The 18,151-nt window shown below is 40.5% G+C and overlaps 4 protein-coding genes across 21 annotated transcripts in view; 2 read left to right on the top strand and 2 right to left on the bottom strand.

The window, feature by feature from the left end:
- The first annotated feature begins 10 nt into the window (after positions 1–10).
- On the top strand, positions 11–3,755 carry LOC108051944 (alanine--tRNA ligase, mitochondrial). Its single transcript, XM_017134261.2, has 10 exons — positions 11–262; positions 324–497; positions 555–700; positions 762–965; positions 1,023–1,307; positions 1,363–2,357; positions 2,412–2,568; positions 2,628–2,913; positions 2,976–3,196; positions 3,251–3,755. Exons 1-10 carry the CDS (start codon positions 95–97, stop codon positions 3,651–3,653), a joined length of 3,039 nt encoding a protein of 1,012 aa, XP_016989750.2. The 5' UTR covers positions 11–94; the 3' UTR covers positions 3,654–3,755.
- Positions 3,674–6,420, bottom strand: LOC108051951 (flap endonuclease GEN). Its single transcript, XM_017134274.1, has 5 exons — positions 6,024–6,420; positions 5,649–5,955; positions 5,304–5,593; positions 5,080–5,247; positions 3,674–5,022 (listed from the first exon to the last, which is right to left on the bottom strand). Exons 1-5 carry the CDS (start codon positions 6,179–6,181, stop codon positions 3,765–3,767), a joined length of 2,181 nt encoding a protein of 726 aa, XP_016989763.1. The 5' UTR covers positions 6,182–6,420; the 3' UTR covers positions 3,674–3,764.
- A 97-nt stretch (positions 6,421–6,517) lies between these two features.
- LOC108052062 (signal recognition particle 54 kDa protein) lies at positions 6,518–8,631 on the top strand. Its single transcript, XM_017134386.2, has 2 exons — positions 6,518–7,604; positions 7,700–8,631. The coding sequence occupies exons 1-2, from the start codon at positions 6,687–6,689 to the stop codon at positions 8,306–8,308; spliced, it is 1,527 nt and encodes a 508-aa protein (XP_016989875.2). The 5' UTR covers positions 6,518–6,686; the 3' UTR covers positions 8,309–8,631.
- A 1,603-nt stretch (positions 8,632–10,234) lies between these two features.
- Positions 10,235–18,151, bottom strand: part of LOC108051876 (protein alan shepard) — a 137,714-nt gene continuing 129,797 nt past the window's right edge. For 9 of the 18 annotated variants that reach the window (XM_044457782.1, XM_044457771.1, XM_044457776.1 and 6 more), the window contains 3 exons: positions 17,585–17,767; positions 17,048–17,223; positions 10,235–15,859 (listed from right to left, as the gene is read on the bottom strand). In XM_044457782.1, the coding sequence (XP_044313717.1) occupies positions 17,059–17,223; positions 17,585–17,767 (348 nt within the window). In that variant the 3' untranslated portion in view covers positions 10,235–15,859; positions 17,048–17,058. Of the gene's footprint in view, positions 15,860–16,014; positions 16,056–17,047; positions 17,224–17,584; positions 17,768–18,151 lie in introns of all 18 variants that reach the window. The other 9 variants (XM_044457783.1, XM_044457785.1, XM_044457774.1 and 6 more) reach the window with 6 other exon arrangements.

Here is an 18,151-nt window from a genome sequence, read left to right as displayed (position 1 = left end):
GTACCTGCTACGTGGTGAATGCCACTCTGATCAGCTGTTCGGGCTCAGATTTATTTTGAGGGCGTTTAATTGCCGGTTTTAATTAAACTGCGGCATGTACAACTCGGCCAAACAGCTGCAGCGCGTGCTGACAGCCCGCGAGATTCGTAAGACGTTCCTGGATCACTTTACCGTAAGCCATGGCCACAAGTTCGTCCGCTCCAGCCCGGTGGTTCCCTTTTGCGATCCCACGGTGGCTTTCGTTAACGCGGGCATGAATCAGGTGAGGTAACAGGCCCATTAAATGCCATTGTTCCCTTGTTATTCTATGGTTTTAATTCCAGTTCAAATCGGTATTCCTGGGCACAGCAGAGGCGCCCCACAAGCGCGTGGTCAACTCCCAGAAGTGTGTCCGTGTGGGTGGAAAACACAATGATCTATCCGTGGTGGGTACGGATGGCTATCATCACACCTTCTTCGAGATGCTGGGCAACTGGTCCTTCGGGGACTACTTTAAGGTAAGTCCTATTGCCTGTCTAAGTACTATTTTGTCACAATATATATGTTTTTTTCAGCGGGAGGCCTGCGCCATGGCTTTGGAGTTGCTCCGTGGTCCCTACAACATTGACCCAGGTCGCCTATATGTAACTTACTTTGCTGGGGATAAGGTGCTGGGAATACCAGCGGATCTGGAGTGCTTTGAGATCTGGAGGAGCCTGGGGTATTACCTATTACATAATGTCAGGGCGTAACCTATTACAATTATTGTTAAATCATTGCAGTTTTCCCGCCTCTCGTATCCTGCCCTTTGGTTGCGCAGACAATTTCTGGGAAATGGGAGCCACTGGACCATGTGGACCCTGCACCGAAATTCACATAGATCATCGCCCAGATCTTGGCAGCGTGGAGCAGCGCGCCAAGTTGGTAAACGCTGGTCGCTCCGATCTCACAGAGCTCTGGAATCTCGTCTTCATACAGTACAATCGGTAAAAGATGGTTTTAAACCGCAATAAATTTCAAACTAAACGCTTTTATTTTCCTAGTCATACGGATGGCAGCATCACTCAACTACCCGCCCATCATGTAGACACCGGCATGGGATTCGAGCGTTTGACGGCAGTGCTGCAAAATAAGAATTCCAACTATGATACGGATTTGTTCACGCCTCTCTTCGATGGCATCCAGCAGGTGGCAAAGGCTCCGGTGTACGGTGGTAATTTTTCGAATGGAGGAAATGCAGCACTTCTGGATACCAGCTATAGGATACTAGCCGATCATGCCCGCATGGTCACCGCATGTTTAGCCGATGGAATGCTGCCAGATCAAAAGTGAGTTAACACGTAAATTCCAATGTTTACTCTACTGATCTCAACTTTCTTTCAGCCAAAAACTGCGTCGTGTCCTCCGCAAAGCTCTCAGTATTTCAGAGCATGTGTTTGCCCATGAGAAATTGTTGACACAATTAGTTCCTATTGTGGTAGAGACTCTTGGCGAGTCCTATTCAGAGATGTCATCCAAACAGCAGGCAGTCATCGACTTGATCAACCACGAGCAAGAGGTGTATAAGAATCTTAGAGAAAGTTCTTCCAAAGCATTTGCAGAGGTGCTCACAGAGTTTCCCAATCTGGATGATATTGATCTAATGGAGTGTCCCGGATTCGTACCCGCCTATCGGGAGTTCCAGGTACAACGCTCCAAGTTTCCAAATAACACAATACCAGGAGATTTCCTTTTCAAACTGACGGATACCTATGGTCTGACCGAAGAGAGCTTCCTCAAGCTGGCTGAGTTGGAGAACATGAACTGTGATTTGGAGCGCTACAGGGCAGAGGTCAGTCTGGCCAAGATGAAAGCCAAAGGAATTCAAAAAGAAAGCGGAGGAGGACCACTTTTCGATTTGGCCAATGAGCAGCGTATTGCCGAAGCTCAGGCGAACTTAACGAAGGGTCTGACGCCCACCGGCAACAGTCACAAATATGCCTACTCTTTTGACAAAGAAAGTGATACATACCAGATACCTCCGCTAAAAAGTCGCATCGTGGGAATGCTCCTCAACGATGCGGAAGTGTCACGAACCCAAGGCAGTCGCCTGCAAGAACCCTCCACTGACCTTATTTCAATTGTGACGGCTACCAGCAATTTCTACTATGAATCTGGAGGTCAACAATCGGATAGAGGACATATCTTTGTGAGCAATCACCACCAGCCAGAGCATCCTCATTTGCTGGACGTGATCTCTGTGAAGCATCTCAATGGCTGTGTGGTTCATGTCTGCAAATTATCCAGTCCTACGGATGCCTTTGAGCTGGCCATTGGCGACGAGGTGGAACTGCAGGTGGATGTCCAGCAGAGACAACTCAATACGTGCCATCATACAGGTGGGATGGAGTATGATTAAACTAAGAAATATTAAAAACAGTTTTTACTTTTAGCTACCCATCTTTTAAACGCTGCTATCCGCTCACTCTTTAAGAAGGTTACCTACCAGGTGTCAAGTTCGGTGACTAGTGATCACTGCAAACTAGAGTTGGGGCTGCTTGGCAAGCGCATCCAAAAGGGCGATGTACAGCTCATCGAAGATCTAATCAAGTGAGCCATATTTCCATTACTAATTTTCCCAGAATTTAGCCAATAATCCTATCTTATAGCCGCGTTATCTGCTCTGCCACGCCTGTTCAGGTAGAGCTTTTGAGTGCCGCTGAAGTCCTGCAGCAAAATGACATCACTATGGTGCCGGGAGAGGTTTATCCGGAGCAGGGATTACGTCTGGTCAATGTGGAGAGCCCTGACCTGCAGCTCAGCTCCAAGGAGCTGTGCTGTGGCACTCATGCCACCAACACCAGTGAGCTTTCGTGCTTCTGCATTGTCAATTTGAAGCAGACGAATCGGGCTAGGTTCGCCTTCACCGCTGTGGCTGGGCAGGCAGCGGAAAACGTGAGTGGATGCAGGATAGGGTCTGAAATTATTTATCTATAGTTCCCCTGCTTCTACCCTAGGTGCTAAAAACAGCCGCCCTGCTACGCCATCGCGTAGATCTTCTTGAGAAGCAGTTCCAGACGGATAAGCTCACAAATGCCACGGAAGCGGAACTGCAGACCATTCGTCACAACATCCTGCACACGGACATCAAACTGCCACATGCGTTCAAAATGGACACGCTAGAGCGCATAACCGAGATGTTAAAGAGAATCAAAGATTCTTCTCGCACAACCCTCAAGTAAGATTCCAATTTAATACTTTTTCATCACAATTCTAAACTTGATATTTTAAGGGAATTCGTGGATGTTGAAATGCGCAATCTTCTGCAGGAAAAGCCTGTGGATACTCACCCATTTATCCTGCACTATATTACCAGCTCCGCCCTTGTGGAGGAGATTCCTTTGCAGCGAGCCACAAAATTCTGCCAGGATCGACCCGTCCTGGTAATCAGCATGTGTGATAGCGTGGTCAAGGCGCGCTGCTGCGTACCATCAAACTGCATCACAGAACAATTTAACGCTTCCGCTTGGCTGCAATCTTTCGCCGACACTTTTGGTGGCCAAATAGCTGCGCCCAAGGGTCAGAATCCGCAGGTAGTGTGCAACATGAAGGGTCGAAGAGTCAACAACCTCTTCGAGGAGCAGCTAGAGAAGGCAATGTCCAAGGCACATGCGTACGCTAAGCTTTATCTGTAGGTTTTAGATGTGATTACCCTCCGAAATGTGCTAGCTGCAAGCTTGCCTCTTTAAATGATTTAAAATGTGAAAAGCGAATAAACCGCGGAATTATTAAGTATAGTTAAATATTTAATCACTAATCACCACCAGATCATCATCCTCCCCGTCTTCTTCATTTTCCTCCTGATCTTGTGGCACAAAACTAGAGTTCATTACCTCTTCAAAAGCATCTGCATTGCCGGAGCTTTGATCAAAAAAGTAACTCATATTAGCTAAAGGCTTTACTGGTGTTGGTATCTTTTCGCTGAGGCGGTGTTGTAACTTGAACCGCTCTACTGGAGTCCTGGCTAGCATCTTTAGATCTCCCTTAACCAGTAGATCAAAACTGTCGTCCAAGGAAAACCGCTTGCTCTGCGGCAATTGCTCGATTTGGGAAAGGTTCCTTTTCTTCTCCACTTCTGTCGGTTCCTCTTCGTTGTCTAGACTCATTTGCGCCAGGCGCAAACTCAAATCATCCGCCAGAGGTTCGTAATGCAGCCGGTGACCCTCGTGTTTGGTCAGTGCTGGCTTGGCATTCGGATTTGATATGATGCCATTGACTATGTCCGACATGTCGAACTCTCCAGCATCACAATCACTTTCCAGATCTGAGGGCAAAAACTTGGTAATGGGAGTTGAGCATTGCTGGCGTTGGGGGGTAGAACTTTTAACAGGAGTATCTTTTATTTCACGCCTCAGGAATTGTTGCAATAAAGGCTGACCCTGTTCAGGCGCAACCTTTTTCTTCCTGACCACTCGTTTTGGTCTTAATTTTTGTTCGTTTTCCTTATCCTCTTCTTCAGGAGTAGTCTTCTTCTTTCGAATGGTTTTCTTGGCTGGCTTCTCTTTAGACTTTAAGAATGCAGCAACCAAATCTGGGTACGCCGACTCCAGCATGTCCAATGGTTCTATGGTGTAGTAGAGTTCTTCGATTCCCTTCGGATGCTCTAATTCAAATTCTGAAATCTGTTTATCTGGAATAAGTCCTTTAAAACTTCCGCTGGGATCTTGCCAACGCAGCTCTAAGCTGGCAACTCCTTTAACAGTACGCTTTTTGATAATTTCAATGGGCTGAATAAGAATATTATCCTGTTTTGATTGCTGAACTTGCCAGCGCGTCAGGATGGGAAAGAACTTCTGGAAGCAGTATATTTCCGGCCATTGTAGAAGATGTCCTATTTGCTTGATAAACTTAACTATATTTGGTTGACGCCAGTTGAGATTAAGTTTTGGGATGGTGGTGGGATCGCTTAGGAACTCGGCAATGATCTCCTCGTTGGGAAAATCCGGAGATAGTAATGCTTTCCGTCGCAAAGTCAACTCTGCTTTAATGGATAATCGTTGTTCTCTGGGCAAAATGTTGAAAGAATAAAGATGTGAATTTTAATTTTAATAAATTTCTTACTTCCAGAGGCTTTCGTCGCACCCTTTGTTAGTGCGGCAAACACTGCAACCACTTTTGGTATGGCTTTGGGTTTTGCCAATGTGCCCGCAATTGCTGCAAATGGATTTGTCATCTACTCGAATTTCCAGTGCATTGTATTTATTAGTTTCCTTGCGCCAGTTTCTTAACCTGTGAAAGACGAAAGCTATAAATAAGGGCAGAGATTGTTTTTCTGACTATAGTACTTGTCCAGAATCTCCGTTTCTTTGTACTTGTTGAAGAGTTTCAAGACGCCATCCTTTCCAATTCCACCTATGCCATCTGGACAATAATCACAGCCACAGAGCAATGCCATCACAATAATCTTGTGCTGACCGAAATCCATGCGGGAGGTGATCTCTCGCATATCGTAGATGTCCACAGCTCCGCCAGCAGCCGCCTGAGCACCTTGGGTGGAGACCGAGAAGTTGCGATAAACGCATATCGCTCCATAGGCAAAACAATCCGAATCCTGGCTAATGACGCCGTCAACTAACTTGGGGTACAAATTTTATAATAATGGATACTATGGGTAAAACTTATACACTTACGCCATGCTTGTTGAGAAAGGCGCAGTAGGCCTCTGCCTCGCCAGGACCTTGAACGCACTGGATTCCCATGGAAAGGAGTAGTGTTTCGCACTGTTTAAGGACATGGTTGAAACGGGTGCGTCCTTTGTCGCCTTTGGGAGCCTGGTTTTGGGTGACTTCTGGAGAATTTTTGGGTTTCACGCCCCGAAATTGCAGTTCATTCCTTTTGGCTATCACCTGACTCTTAAGTTTAGGAGCCACTCCTTCCAAAACGAAAACAGGGGTAACTTGCTCCCAAATTAAATAGCAAGTCCGAAAAAAGAGGTTTCTGGGGGGAAGAATGTAATTGAAATTAGTTCAGTAAGCACTTTTTGGTAAGTATTTTCTAAAACCCACTTCAAATGATGCCTTGGGTGCACAAAGTAATCCACAACATTCAGTGATTCGCACACCCATCCGGCCAAATCGATGGCCACCTTCTTGCCCCGCAATTCATTAATAGGTTTACGTTCACAATGGGGTGTAAGTACTCCCCATAATTCCTTTACACCCATAGATTAAGTAAATAAATAAAAACCGCGAAAAATTTGCAATAAATTCAAACACCTGTCTTCTAGTTCGGTGTTGTCAACTCAGCTTTTTTTTTAGCGAGGTTGTGCATTTTGAGGGGAAAATATTTTTAAGACAGTTCTTGTTTAATTTAAGTGAAAATCTCATTAGAAATCAAATTACACTAACTAACAGTTTGTCTTTAAATAGGTTAAAAAAAAGCCAAAACTATATAAATTTGTTACATTTTTGGAGCGAGATTTTAAAGTATTAATGCCAGTCACCACGAACCGGAGTCGATACCCGATAGCCGCCTTTGTTTTGACAGCTGCACACTCGCCCGCTGCGAATGGCCAGTGGTCAGCAGCCTCTTCCTCTTCCACATCGACGTGTCAGGCAAAGAAAGTCCAAAAAACATACAATTTAGCTGGCCTTTCGCGCATAGCCCGACAAAATTCAGAAACTGCCAGTAGTCTTTGCACCACACCACACACAACCACCACCGGCAAGATGGTTCTCGCGGATTTGGGTCGCAAGATAACCACGGCGCTGCACTCGCTCAGCAAGGCGACAGTAATCAATGAGGAGGCTCTAAATGCGATGCTCAAGGAGATTTGTGCGGCGCTCCTGGAGGCGGATGTAAACATCCGGCTGGTAAAGCAGCTGCGCGAAAATGTCCGAGCCGTCATAGATTTCGATGAAATGGCCGGTGGTCTGAACAAGCGTCGGATGATCCAGTCGGCGGTCTTTAAGGAGCTTATCAAACTGGTGGATCCTGGCGTAAAACCCTACCAACCTATTAAGGGAAAAGCCAACGTGGTCATGTTTGTCGGTCTCCAGGGCTCTGGTAAGACCACCACCTGCACAAAGCTGGCCTATCACTACCAAAAGCGGAACTGGAAGTCCTGCCTCGTGTGCGCCGATACCTTCCGTGCCGGTGCTTACGATCAGGTGAAGCAGAACGCGACCAAGGCGCGCATTCCCTTCTACGGTAGCTACACGGAAATCGACCCCGTTGTTATTGCCCAGGAGGGCGTGGATATGTTTAAGCGCGAGGGCTTTGAGATGATTATAGTGGACACATCGGGTCGTCACAAGCAGGAGGAGTCGCTGTTCGAGGAGATGTTAGCCGTGTCCAACGCCGTCAGTCCTGACAACATCATCTTCGTGATGGACGCCACAATTGGTCAGGCTTGCGAGGCTCAGGCTAAAGCTTTTAAGGACAAGGTGGACATTGGTTCGGTGATCATCACCAAGTTGGATGGCCACGCCAAAGGAGGCGGTGCCCTGTCCGCCGTCGCGGCCACACAGTCGCCCATTATCTTCATCGGTACGGGCGAGCACATTGACGATCTGGAGCCCTTTAAAACGAAACCCTTTGTGAGCAAACTGCTGGGCATGGGAGACATCGAAGGGCTGATAGATAAGGTACCTACGGCATAAGTGACGATTCCATATTTGAAATTTTGATTCAAAATCTCTTCGAATATGATTTTAACTAACTAATTCCCTATTTTTCGCAGGTAAATGAACTAAAGCTGGATGGCAACGAGGAGCTGTTGGAGAAAATCAAGCATGGGCACTTCACTATCCGCGACATGTACGAGCAGTTCCAGAACATCATGAAGATGGGGCCATTTTCGCAGATCATGAACATGATTCCCGGATTCTCGCAGGACTTTATGACCAAGGGTGGCGAGCAGGAGTCGATGGCGCGCATCAAGCGCATGATGACAATGATGGACAGTATGTCGGACAACGAACTGGACAACCGCGACGGGGCGAAGCTTTTCAGCAAGCAGCCGAACCGCAGCATCCGCGTGGCCCAAGGAGCTGGAGTCCTGGAGCGCGAGGTCAAGGAACTGATTGCTCACTATACGAAATTTGCGGCGGTGGTCAAGAAGATGGGCGGCGTGAAGGGCCTATTTAAGCAGGGTGACATGACCAAGAACGTAAACCCCACGCAGATGGCAAAGCTCAACCAACAGATGGCGAAGATGATTGATCCCCGTATGCTGCAACAGATGGGCGGCGTTGGTGGACTTCAGAACATGATGAGGCAACTGCAACAGGGGGCGGCGGGCGGATTGGGTGGCCTGGGGAACCTAATGGGCGGCTTTGGCGGCAAGTGAGCAGGTGGCGTGTAAATTTAACGATTTTTATATGATTTTGTTTCCGCGTAGTTCGTAATTTGTTAGCCATTGTTTCCATTTGTCCAAGACCACAAAAATTGATATCCGATGTGGGAGCGAATATAGCGTATATAGCCTATATAGACGTGCAAACAGTTAACAATTCGGTTTTTGTACGGCTTGGCAGCCACAGTGTCAGTTTTTATAGTTTAAACAGTTTTCTGTACACGAACTAATGGAACTAGCATGCCTATCAAAATATCCGTAAGGCATTTGAACTAGATATAAAAAATAAATAAACACTACATGAACTTGGCTTTAAATTGGTTGTGTCTACTCGGATTAAGGGCGGATTAACTTAAAGGGTTTGTCCATTTTGGGCTAAGTCTTAGTTTGCACTTAAAAATATACCCAACAACAGACAACTTTTGTGTAAAAAAGGACCTGTGACGGTTAAATCACAAGAAGACTAAACTTTTCAAATTTAATTTTAATTTTTTTCTTCGATGTAAAATAATTGAAAATAAGTGTACAAGATGGTAAGTTCAATTGACATACAAAAATGTATTTTATTATTGGACTAATCGTGGTCTTTCTCAAAAAACTAAACGAATCGGTTGGCCAAAACGAACTATCAACACGAACAGATAAACGATCTGACACTTGGGGATTCTGGGAAACAACATGACTGTATCAATATTCCTTTTGTCCACACACAGACAACTAAAACAAAAAACAACTTGCGAACAGGAGCCCAGAAACCTCGACAAGAAGTCGCGACACAAGAATCCGAAATGTGAAAACGAAATAACGGTAGGCAAGTAAACAAACAAGCAGGCTAACAAATGTTAATACCTTTGTTGCTGTTTTTGGGGAGGGTCTGCATACACACTCAAATTGCGACGGTGCACTCAGAGAAATAGGTTGGTCTAAGAAACCAATAAATCACAGCCAATACCTAAATTAAATTTGTGATAAAAAAATTATTTTTGCATAATTTCGTTCTCGTTTCTATTAAATTTTAATTATTAATATATAATGTTCGTTAAAATATTTCTGATAAATTAAGTAAACTTATGGAAAGTATTCCTTATTCTGGTTCACCGCGCTGTAGTGCATTTTAGGCATACCAGAATAAGTTTCTTTATCACTTATACGAACTGTTGCCTTTGTCAAATAAGTTATTATGTGTTATAAGAACAATTATAAAAAAAAGGCTGCGCAAACATAAAATATAATTTTTTGGTTTTCGAATTTTTTGCATTCTACCATATAAGCATATTTTAAGCAGATTATTTTTTGTAGTGTTTGTTTTGGTGGTACAGCTTTACTGGTGGAGCTCACAGCATCCCTTGATTTTGTCCCGGAAGTTGCCGTTCGTCTGTGCTTGTGGGGAAGGAACTTCCTCCCTTTTTTGCCCTGAAAACTCCATTATCCTCCCAATCCACTTTTAGCAATAACAATGAAATGGCGATTGCCTGCCATAAAAATGTCTATTAAGCTGTCATGTTTCGACACTCATAAAACCATCAAACAAGTCAAACGAACAGGATAGCAGCAAAATCAGCAGGACGAACTGCTGTCAACGTTTTTGGGTACATCCTTGCGACTTCCCCACACACACATATAGGCTCACTGACTAGGAGTTTATGTGTGGGCCTTTCATATTTCTTCCGCCTCCCAAAGCTAAAAGCCTTTATTTATGAGGCGTGGTGGTGGGGTAAAAAGATAGCCAAAGGGAGGAACTCATTACACGCCCCACATTCCTAAACATTTTACGAGGACAATGGGCTTCAACAGGATAGCATCCTTGGCAGGATAATCCTTCTTCATAAGGGTAGGCTCTCGCATCCCCTGAGGGAAATTTGCAGGAAACTATTTCACCAAACCAAATCCCCCGCCCGATGAATAAAAAATGCATTTGAATTTTGTTTTCTTACAGAAAATCAATTTGTCTTTTATTGATTCAGAAAAAGTTCAGTTTCATTTTTTTTTGGGTTTTTGGATGACAGCATTTGCTCTTTAGGTTTTCCTTTTTCTTACCAAAGAGACGTTACGTTTTTTCATGTTTTGCTTTTGTGTGTTCTTCAACTCGTTCAACGTCCACAGTTAAATCTTTTGCTATGTTCGGTTTAATGCTTTCCGTCGCTTTAAGTCGGGCTCAGGATTTTTCTCCCTGCCCTCGCTTAGCTTCTTGCTTGATTCTCTCGCTTTCGGTTCTGTTCTATACTGATCTATTCTCTTTTCTTTTTTACTTACAATTATATTTAATTTTTTTTCTTCATTTACTTTCTGTTTTTTTGTTTTCTTGTTCAACTAGTCTTAAGCGAAATAAGCACAAAAGCTGCAAAATGTTTTGCTTAAACTAATTTTTCATTTTAAACTTTTTTCCTTCTTTTTTATTTTGGGTTTTTAACTTTTATCTCTTGATCTCCAATTCAGTTTTCTTCATGAATGATCTTTTGCATTAAAGTTGAGGGCACAAAAAGTACGCGTATAAATTTGAAAGTTATAGCAAAGATTTCGCTTTTTCGCATTTTTCTTGTCCTTTGTCAGTTTTAGTTTTTTTTTTCGTGTTCTTTTTAGCTTTTACTAGAGATTTAAATACAATTCTTTCGCCATATAAAAATGCTTAAAAGCGTCACATTGATGCAAAAAATAATACTTTAAAAAATACACAGAGAGTTGAAAAGGATTCCTCATGCTTTCGATCGATCTTTCCTTCAGTTTTATTTTTCTGGAGGATTACAAAGAGAGATGTAGTTTTTTTTTCTGATTCAATATTACCAGTTTGCGCATTTGCTTTGCTTGATTTTTTTGTGGTTTTTAGGTTTTTATCATTGTTAATAAGAAAATGAATAAAGTTCTTTAAAAGACTTTGATTTAAAACTTAAAAATAGCAACAAGCGAAATGTACATTACTCTCATTTAAGTATTTCTGTTTCTAAGTTTAATTAGCAGCTTGCATTTTACGCTTACTTAGAGTTAGTTTACGCCTTTGTCGTCGTGTTTTGTTCCTTTCCCTTACTCTCCAACTATTCATCCATTCTTCATTCCGAAACTGTCTTATTTATTTTTTAAATTTAATGAGCTTATTTTCTTTCCATCCTGCCTGTCCCATCGATTTGCTAGCGTTCGTTCTTCCGGCTCCGCTCTCACTTTTATGTGTTTTCATTTTGTTTTTGGTTTTTTGTTTGTTTTGTTTATATTCTTGGTTTCGTCAAAAAAGTTTCAAAAAAATATATATTCATCATTTCCTTAAATTGGCTTAATTAAAAAATGTTTATTTATTTCTCCCGCTCGCCTCACACGCTCTGCTATGCCCGCCCCTAAACAACGACTAAGACGACTAAGTTTGCCTCCTGTTTAAAACACAATTCAATTTAGTGGGGGTTCAATTAATTTAGGAATTCGTTATTGGAAACTATTTGGTGTGGGGTGAGTAAGCTTACTGGTAATTTATATAGCAAACATTATCCTACTAAGAAATCACATTGAAGGAAACGCAAAACTAAACGAAGGAAAACACACTCAAACCAAAAATATTTATTTATTTTTTGTTTTTTTTTTTAGTTTTTATTGAAATTTTTGTTGTTTTTAGTTTTCAAATTTACGCACTAGACATTTTTTTGTTTGCATTTTAAAAATTACTTCAACACTTGCATCAAATTTAATCGATTCGGTCCTCTTGCGAGAGAACTTCAATCAGGGGCGAGAAACCCAAGCAATCTTGAATCTTGATTGGGGTCTCGGCGATTTTAAGACAAATAATAAATTAACTACTTAAAATTAGTTAAAAAACTAAAGTAAAACGCATTAAATTAAAACAAAATACAGACGCAAAACAAACGAGTTCCAAGTTTGGTTTCTTGTCAAAGTAGATTTAAATACACACACAAAAAGTCAGTATAGCTTTAGATTAGAACATTCCTCGTCGGTTGATTTTTTTGTTTACCCTCTCTAACGTCCTTGCTTTTATCCTTTTTTTAAATTAAACCTAACCTCCAACTGTGCGACGTGGCGTTTTCCAACACTGTCGCTCTAACTACACAAAAACTACAACTTGCTACATGTGTTGCACTCCAACTAACCAACTATTCATTCTCCTTTCGCTACCAACTAGAAATCATATGTCCTACTCGTCTCCGTCTTTCTTGCTACATTTCTTGCCTCGCTCTACGCTACTCGTTTCGGCTTCTGCGTTCATCTTTGCTTGTCAACACTGTACTTAGATTCTCTAAACTTACGCACTAGGCTTTGATCTTACATACTAGGTTCTTCTCCTGCATCGACTCGATTTCATTCTCGTTCTCTAAGACATAAATTTCATTTTCACTTTCCTAGGGAGGGGGCGGAAAGACACGCCCCCAGCTCATCGTTTCTTCCGCCGATTTATAAATAACTTAGTTTAATGCTTTCTCAATTTGCTTAAGTTGTTTTTGCTGCTAACAAAGTAAAATCAATGAAAACTACAGAAAGAAAATTGCACTTTGTGTGAGTTTGGGGGGTGTATACGTGTGCGTGGGCGTGTGTTTGTAATTGTATCGAGGAAAACAGGATTGAAAATCTTTCTAAAAAAAATCCTCCCAATGACTGGTTCTTGTATTTGTGATTCTTCTTGTATAGGACAACAAATGCAGGCATCTCGTACAAATTTTTCATTTAACAATTTCGCTTTTCTTTTTTCGCTTTTGGAATGTTTTGGCAAAATATATATTTTTCCGATGCCTGCATAAACTTTACGAGGTGAGTCTAGGTGTATGTGTTTTTATTTTTGGGGGGTTTACATCCTGCGTATGTTGTTATTGTTACAGTTTCAGTTCGTAGTCAGTCTAAAGCAAATAATCGTAATATGACAAAAAAAAAATTTGCATTTTGTTGTTGTTTTGGTTTTAGGCTTAGGAAGACTTTTGGCGTTGTGTTTCTTATGTTTTTATATATGTATATATATAATAAATATATATGTAGTTAGTTCAGTTAGGCGACTCGTCAACTCTAAACTCGAAAATTAAATCGTATCAACGCATACATATATATATCAAAATCAAATCAAAGACTTTGCTCAGGAATGTTATTTGTGGTGTGAGGGTGTCCTTGCTCAAAAGGAGATTCTGAAAATTTTCTCTCTTCGCCACACTTTCTTCCACTCACATCGCCCACTTGATGTTTCCCTTGTTTCTCTTATTTTGCTCATCGTGTTTTGTTAATCAATTAACATTCGAAAAAATCACAAATACAATGCTTAGGCTTGTTAGGTGTGTCCGTGTTGGTGTCTATGTGTCAGTGTGTGCGTGTGTGTGTGTGAAAGTGTGTGTGTGTCTCGGAAAAATAAATATGCTAGGCTTTGAAAAAGGTAAAATTTCAATTCTAAACTCCGACCTCCGTTCTTCAACTCTACTTAAGAGACTCTTACAAGACTAAAGAAATCTTCGCTTAATAACTAAGTTCACTAAACGTAGTTCTCTTCTTTCTTACTTCTTCATTTTGTTTTTTTTTTTCCATTTAACATTAATTTTCTTGGTTTTTTGTTTTACATTTCTGCTACTGCCTGTGCCAGTTGTTGTTGCTGCTGCTGTTGTTCCTTTCGATCCTTGCTGATCCTTCAAAAAATCGTACTTCCTCCGCCGGCTTCACAAAGCTAAACTACAATTCTACAGTTTCAAATTTTATTTTTCTTGTTCTGTGTTTTGCTACTTTTGTGTGTTGTCTCGGTTTGTTTCGCTATTCCCTTTTAAAAAGTGTTTGCCTCTTGGTTTCCATGCTAATCAAACTGCATTCTTTTCCTGCCTCACTTTCTGCTCTTCAACAACTTGTCATATGCAGAAAAAATATACTATATCTAGGTTGTTTTTTGTTTGTTTTTCTTTCTTCATTAATATGTCTAAAAAACAGTTAACGTAAAAAACTGTAGACAGCTACAAAAAATTCATTCATTAAATCGACTGATGAGCACAAAAAATATGCTAAAAACTAGTACAAGATTTCCCATCTTCACTCGGTCATCCCAAGCTTTTGCTTATTCTTCCGCCTTCTGCTTTCTTTTAGATCTCTAGAACTACTAAATCTGTTTTTGCTTACTGCAATTTTCTTATTTTTGTTTTGCTAAGACTTAATACTAGGTTTTTGCCCACTTCAAAGGCTTTTTCTTCTCATTTCTTTTGTTTTAATTTATCTTTTTCTTTTTGACTGCTTGGATAGCACAAAACGAATGTCAAAAAGGGGAAATAGACATTACTTTTTCGCTTTTGTTTTTTGCTTTCGGATCTTTGCTTTATACAATTTGCATTTTTTTGGTTTAAGAAACCAACACAAGGAGAAAACAAACCAAATATCTCCTTACTTTTTGTGGCTATCTACGCTTTCCTCTGCTTCCGTTCTTTGTGCTGGTCAACACGATTCAACAAAAATACAAAATAAATATTACAAATTAGACAAACAGAACAAAACAAAGGTAGAGTCTGAGTTTCATCGTAAAAATCTTCTTTAGCAGGCCACAACAAAGAAAACGTTGCCGCTATGGTAAAAAAGTTTTGCTTTCTTTCGCGCATTCTTGCGCTTTCTTCGTTCTTCAGGGGGTTTCTTTGTTGCCGCTGCAGTTTGACTTAAGAGTTATGCTTTGTTTATATCATCATCGAAATGGGTTTTGTTTCGTTTTTATTTGCTCTGTTTTTCTTTACGGTTCTTTAACATACATTGCACACACATTTATTTTTGTTTTTGTTTCTGTTTCGGTTTTTTTTTCATCTTTCACTTCACAAATTTCTGTCTGCTTAGGTTTTGCTAGCTCAACATTAGCAAAATAGTTTTTTTATTTTCTCTTCTATTTTTACATCGCTCTTCCTCAGTTACCCCCATGCAATTGTTTTTCCTCTTGCGCTTAACAAAATTAACTTAACTTTAATCTGCGATGGTTTTTTTCTCGGCAGATTTCCTCAAGTGCTTTCGACCCCCAAGTGAGTTTCCTTTGACTTTACTTTCTCTTCTGCAGTTCTCTTTTTGTAAATATTTTCGACTGCTCTTCTCTCGTTTGCCGCTGTTGTTTGGCAATTTTTGCCGTTCTGCTGTTGCTTCTCTGGTTGTTTATTTAGTGTATAACTATTCTCTATTATTTAAGTTTAGTCTTTGCTTTTCTTCACTTTTTACTCGCGTCTTCTGCGCTCGTCTCTTCGGAGACCGGCTTTCATTTTCGCATCGCTTACATTTATTCATGTATCCCCTAAACTGCATCCTCACATCCAACCTCCTTATTTTTATACATTATTTTCTCTGCCTCAGCTCTGGGATCTCCCCTTTTTTATGGGGTGAGAAAACTCAAGATTTATTTTCGTAAACTGCATGCTGTGTTTCTGGTTCTACTGCCAATGTTGATGTTTTAGCTGTTTCATTTAGTTGTTGTTCATGTGGTGGTTGTCTACTCCTTTATCCGATCCGATGCTTTTGATGTTTCTCCTCTTGATTTTCCTTCGTCCTTGGCTTTTCCGCGTACACCAGGCTTGCTCTCACTCTCGTCCAATTTATATAGTACTCAAATGGGGTACTAGTATATTATAGCTAGAAGAATTAAAGCTTCAATTAGTATAATTTTATTCAGAATTTGTTCTCATGGAGAATGGGTAAGGTTAAAAAGAAATCCTTTAAAACCACAGGGAAAAGTTTAAAGCCGGGATACATGCAGGGGTTTTACATGAGCAATGAATGATATTTACCTAGTATGGATTACCAGTGATTAGACTGCTTAGTAACTATACTATATAAGAAATAGAGCCATGTTGTTGTATCGAAAAGAAGCCGCAGAAAGTTGGTAAAGAAAATAAACAGAATACACTTTTTTAGAATTAAGTGAAATTGGTTTGTAATGAACAGATTTGAAGCAAACAGGCAAGCAACAACAAGCAGAGCACACATAACACATGAAGCCGATGATTGTCAGTGTATATTTGTGTGTTGTTTGTATGTGCAGTGTTGAAAAGTGTGTTTAAGTGTTTAAAAAAAGGATGAATCCTTAGGCGTTTACGTAAACGGAAAGCTCAGAGTAAATGCAAATGAAAAACGCCGAGTGAGATGATCGTTTTTGGGGTGAAATGGGCTCAAATGGTGGAGGATTACAAGAGCTATGAAAGCAAAGAGCATACATGCAAAGAAGTGTTGGTAAGCGCAGTGTGTTCTGGTGCTGAACATTTAAGCTTTATCCCTAAGGTTTCTTATTTAACATGTACATGTATTTGGAAATTTTGTTCTTCAACCTTATAACGTTTTTGTTTTTGATTTTATCATTTCCAATCTTTCTAAGATTACTTAACTCCTTACAGAATACCGTTACTTATGTATTCTACTTGAATTAATTATTGTATTATAAAGTACAAATTTAAAGATAAAAGTAGCATTTAAAATAGGAATATTAATCGGAAATATAATGCAAGTCTTTATACTAGAACATTTTTATTTCAAAAATTAATTGAACTTTAAATAAATATTACGTTACTGAAAGATATGACAGAATTGTTTGCAGTTTTCAGGTAATTTAATTGAAGTAATTAAATCTTGAAAATATCAAATAAGTTTTAAGTTAAAGAAAAATGCAATTGAAGGGTTTTTGGGTAAAAGCTTTATGGCCATAGCGGAGTGGGCAGAGATTGAGAAGCATACAACTTAGAGGCAGGGGATGTAGAGCCTGTGAAACTGTGACAGAGACAGGATCAGAGAGATGACAGTGGCTGAGAAGACTTCAGTTTCACTCACCTCGCGAAGACCTATTTAGGAGCGGCTTGATGTGGATACTGTGTGTATGCCTCGTCGGGTGATGCAGCTGTGCTAGCCTGTTCGGAATCTGTCATTGGCATTGTTGGTATAATAGTTGGTGGTGGTGCATAATATGGATAAGTTGGACTAATGTACTGTAACGATGGAGAAAAGTTCTATAAAAGAAACCGAAGAAACGAAAAAAATACAAAAATAAATCCAAACAAAAAATCAATCGAAAGCAAAAGGAAATTAATTGGAGTAAAAGAAAGGAATAGAAAAAGTACAAATTGAGTATCAACGTTCAATATTAAACACACACAGCTCATACTAAAAAGATCGCACAATCAAGGATCTTAAAAGTGTAGATTGAGCTGGGAACTCTGTTTCTTTCTTTTCAATCCACATGGATTCAAACAGACATGCACATGTCAAATACATTACGGTCATGTGCATATCTGCGTCTAGGCAAGGAAACTCGAAAGAAAGAGTCTTGAGTCTCGAGTTTTTGGAGGAGTTCAGAGAACTGTGGCTTACAGAGTTGCCAATCTGCAGGGTGGCCAACTGAGGCATCATCGTTCCATATGGCACGCCCGTATCGCCGCTGACCATCATCGAGATGCCACGTGGCTGCACCTGGTTCACCGCCTCTGGTTTGTACGAGGTCACTCCTAGTTGAGGGGCGGCCGCCATTTGCATGTACTGTGGGGAGTAGTAGGGCTGATAAGTAATAGTTTAAAGTTCAAAATAACCCCGCATGGCACTGGAATAAAATTACCGTTGAGCACGACAATAAGCATTATTATAAACATATATTATAACATCTTTCATTTTTATCACCTGTATTATATATCTAAAAGTTTATTCGCTTGGTATACGTGAGGTTAAAGTTGGTAAATAAATATTTTTATGTAGTTCAATTTTTAAAAATATTATATTTCATAATAATTTACAATTATTAAACTATCTCTGTAGACTTTGTTATTTTACCGTAAATTAATATTTTCTAAATCACAGATTAGTGACAATAATGCTTTAAGTTGGTACCCTTTTTTATTTAGTCCAGTGCCAATTACCCATAATGGAAGTAACTCCACTACTCAC

Source organism: Drosophila rhopaloa, unplaced genomic scaffold, assembly GCF_018152115.1.
Source record: "Drosophila rhopaloa isolate 14029-0021.01 unplaced genomic scaffold, ASM1815211v1 contig_163, whole genome shotgun sequence".
NCBI lineage: Eukaryota > Metazoa > Arthropoda > Insecta > Diptera > Drosophilidae > Drosophila > Drosophila rhopaloa.
The sequence above is the reverse complement of the archived record's forward strand: the minus strand, read 5'-3'. Positions and strand labels throughout refer to the sequence as shown.

Coding starts and splice junctions, on each gene's coding strand:
- LOC108051944 (XM_017134261.2), top strand. CDS start 95: ATGTACAACTCGGCCAAACAGCTGCAGCGCGTGCTGACAGCCCGCGAG. Junction 966..1,022: donor GTCTTCATACAGTACAATCG/GTAAAAGATGGT, acceptor TTATTTTCCTAG/TCATACGGATGGCAGCATCA. Junction 3,197..3,250: donor TCTTCTCGCACAACCCTCAA/GTAAGATTCCAA, acceptor TGATATTTTAAG/GGAATTCGTGGATGTTGAAA.
- LOC108052062 (XM_017134386.2), top strand. CDS start 6,687: ATGGTTCTCGCGGATTTGGGTCGCAAGATAACCACGGCGCTGCACTCG. Junction 7,605..7,699: donor TCGAAGGGCTGATAGATAAG/GTACCTACGGCA, acceptor TATTTTTCGCAG/GTAAATGAACTAAAGCTGGA.
- LOC108051951 (XM_017134274.1), bottom strand. CDS start 6,181: ATGGGTGTAAAGGAATTATGGGGAGTACTTACACCCCATTGTGAACGT. Junction 5,594..5,648: donor CCTTTCTCAACAAGCATGGC/GTAAGTGTATAA, acceptor TTGTACCCCAAG/TTAGTTGACGGCGTCATTAG. Junction 5,248..5,303: donor GAAACGGAGATTCTGGACAA/GTACTATAGTCA, acceptor CGTCTTTCACAG/GTTAAGAAACTGGCGCAAGG.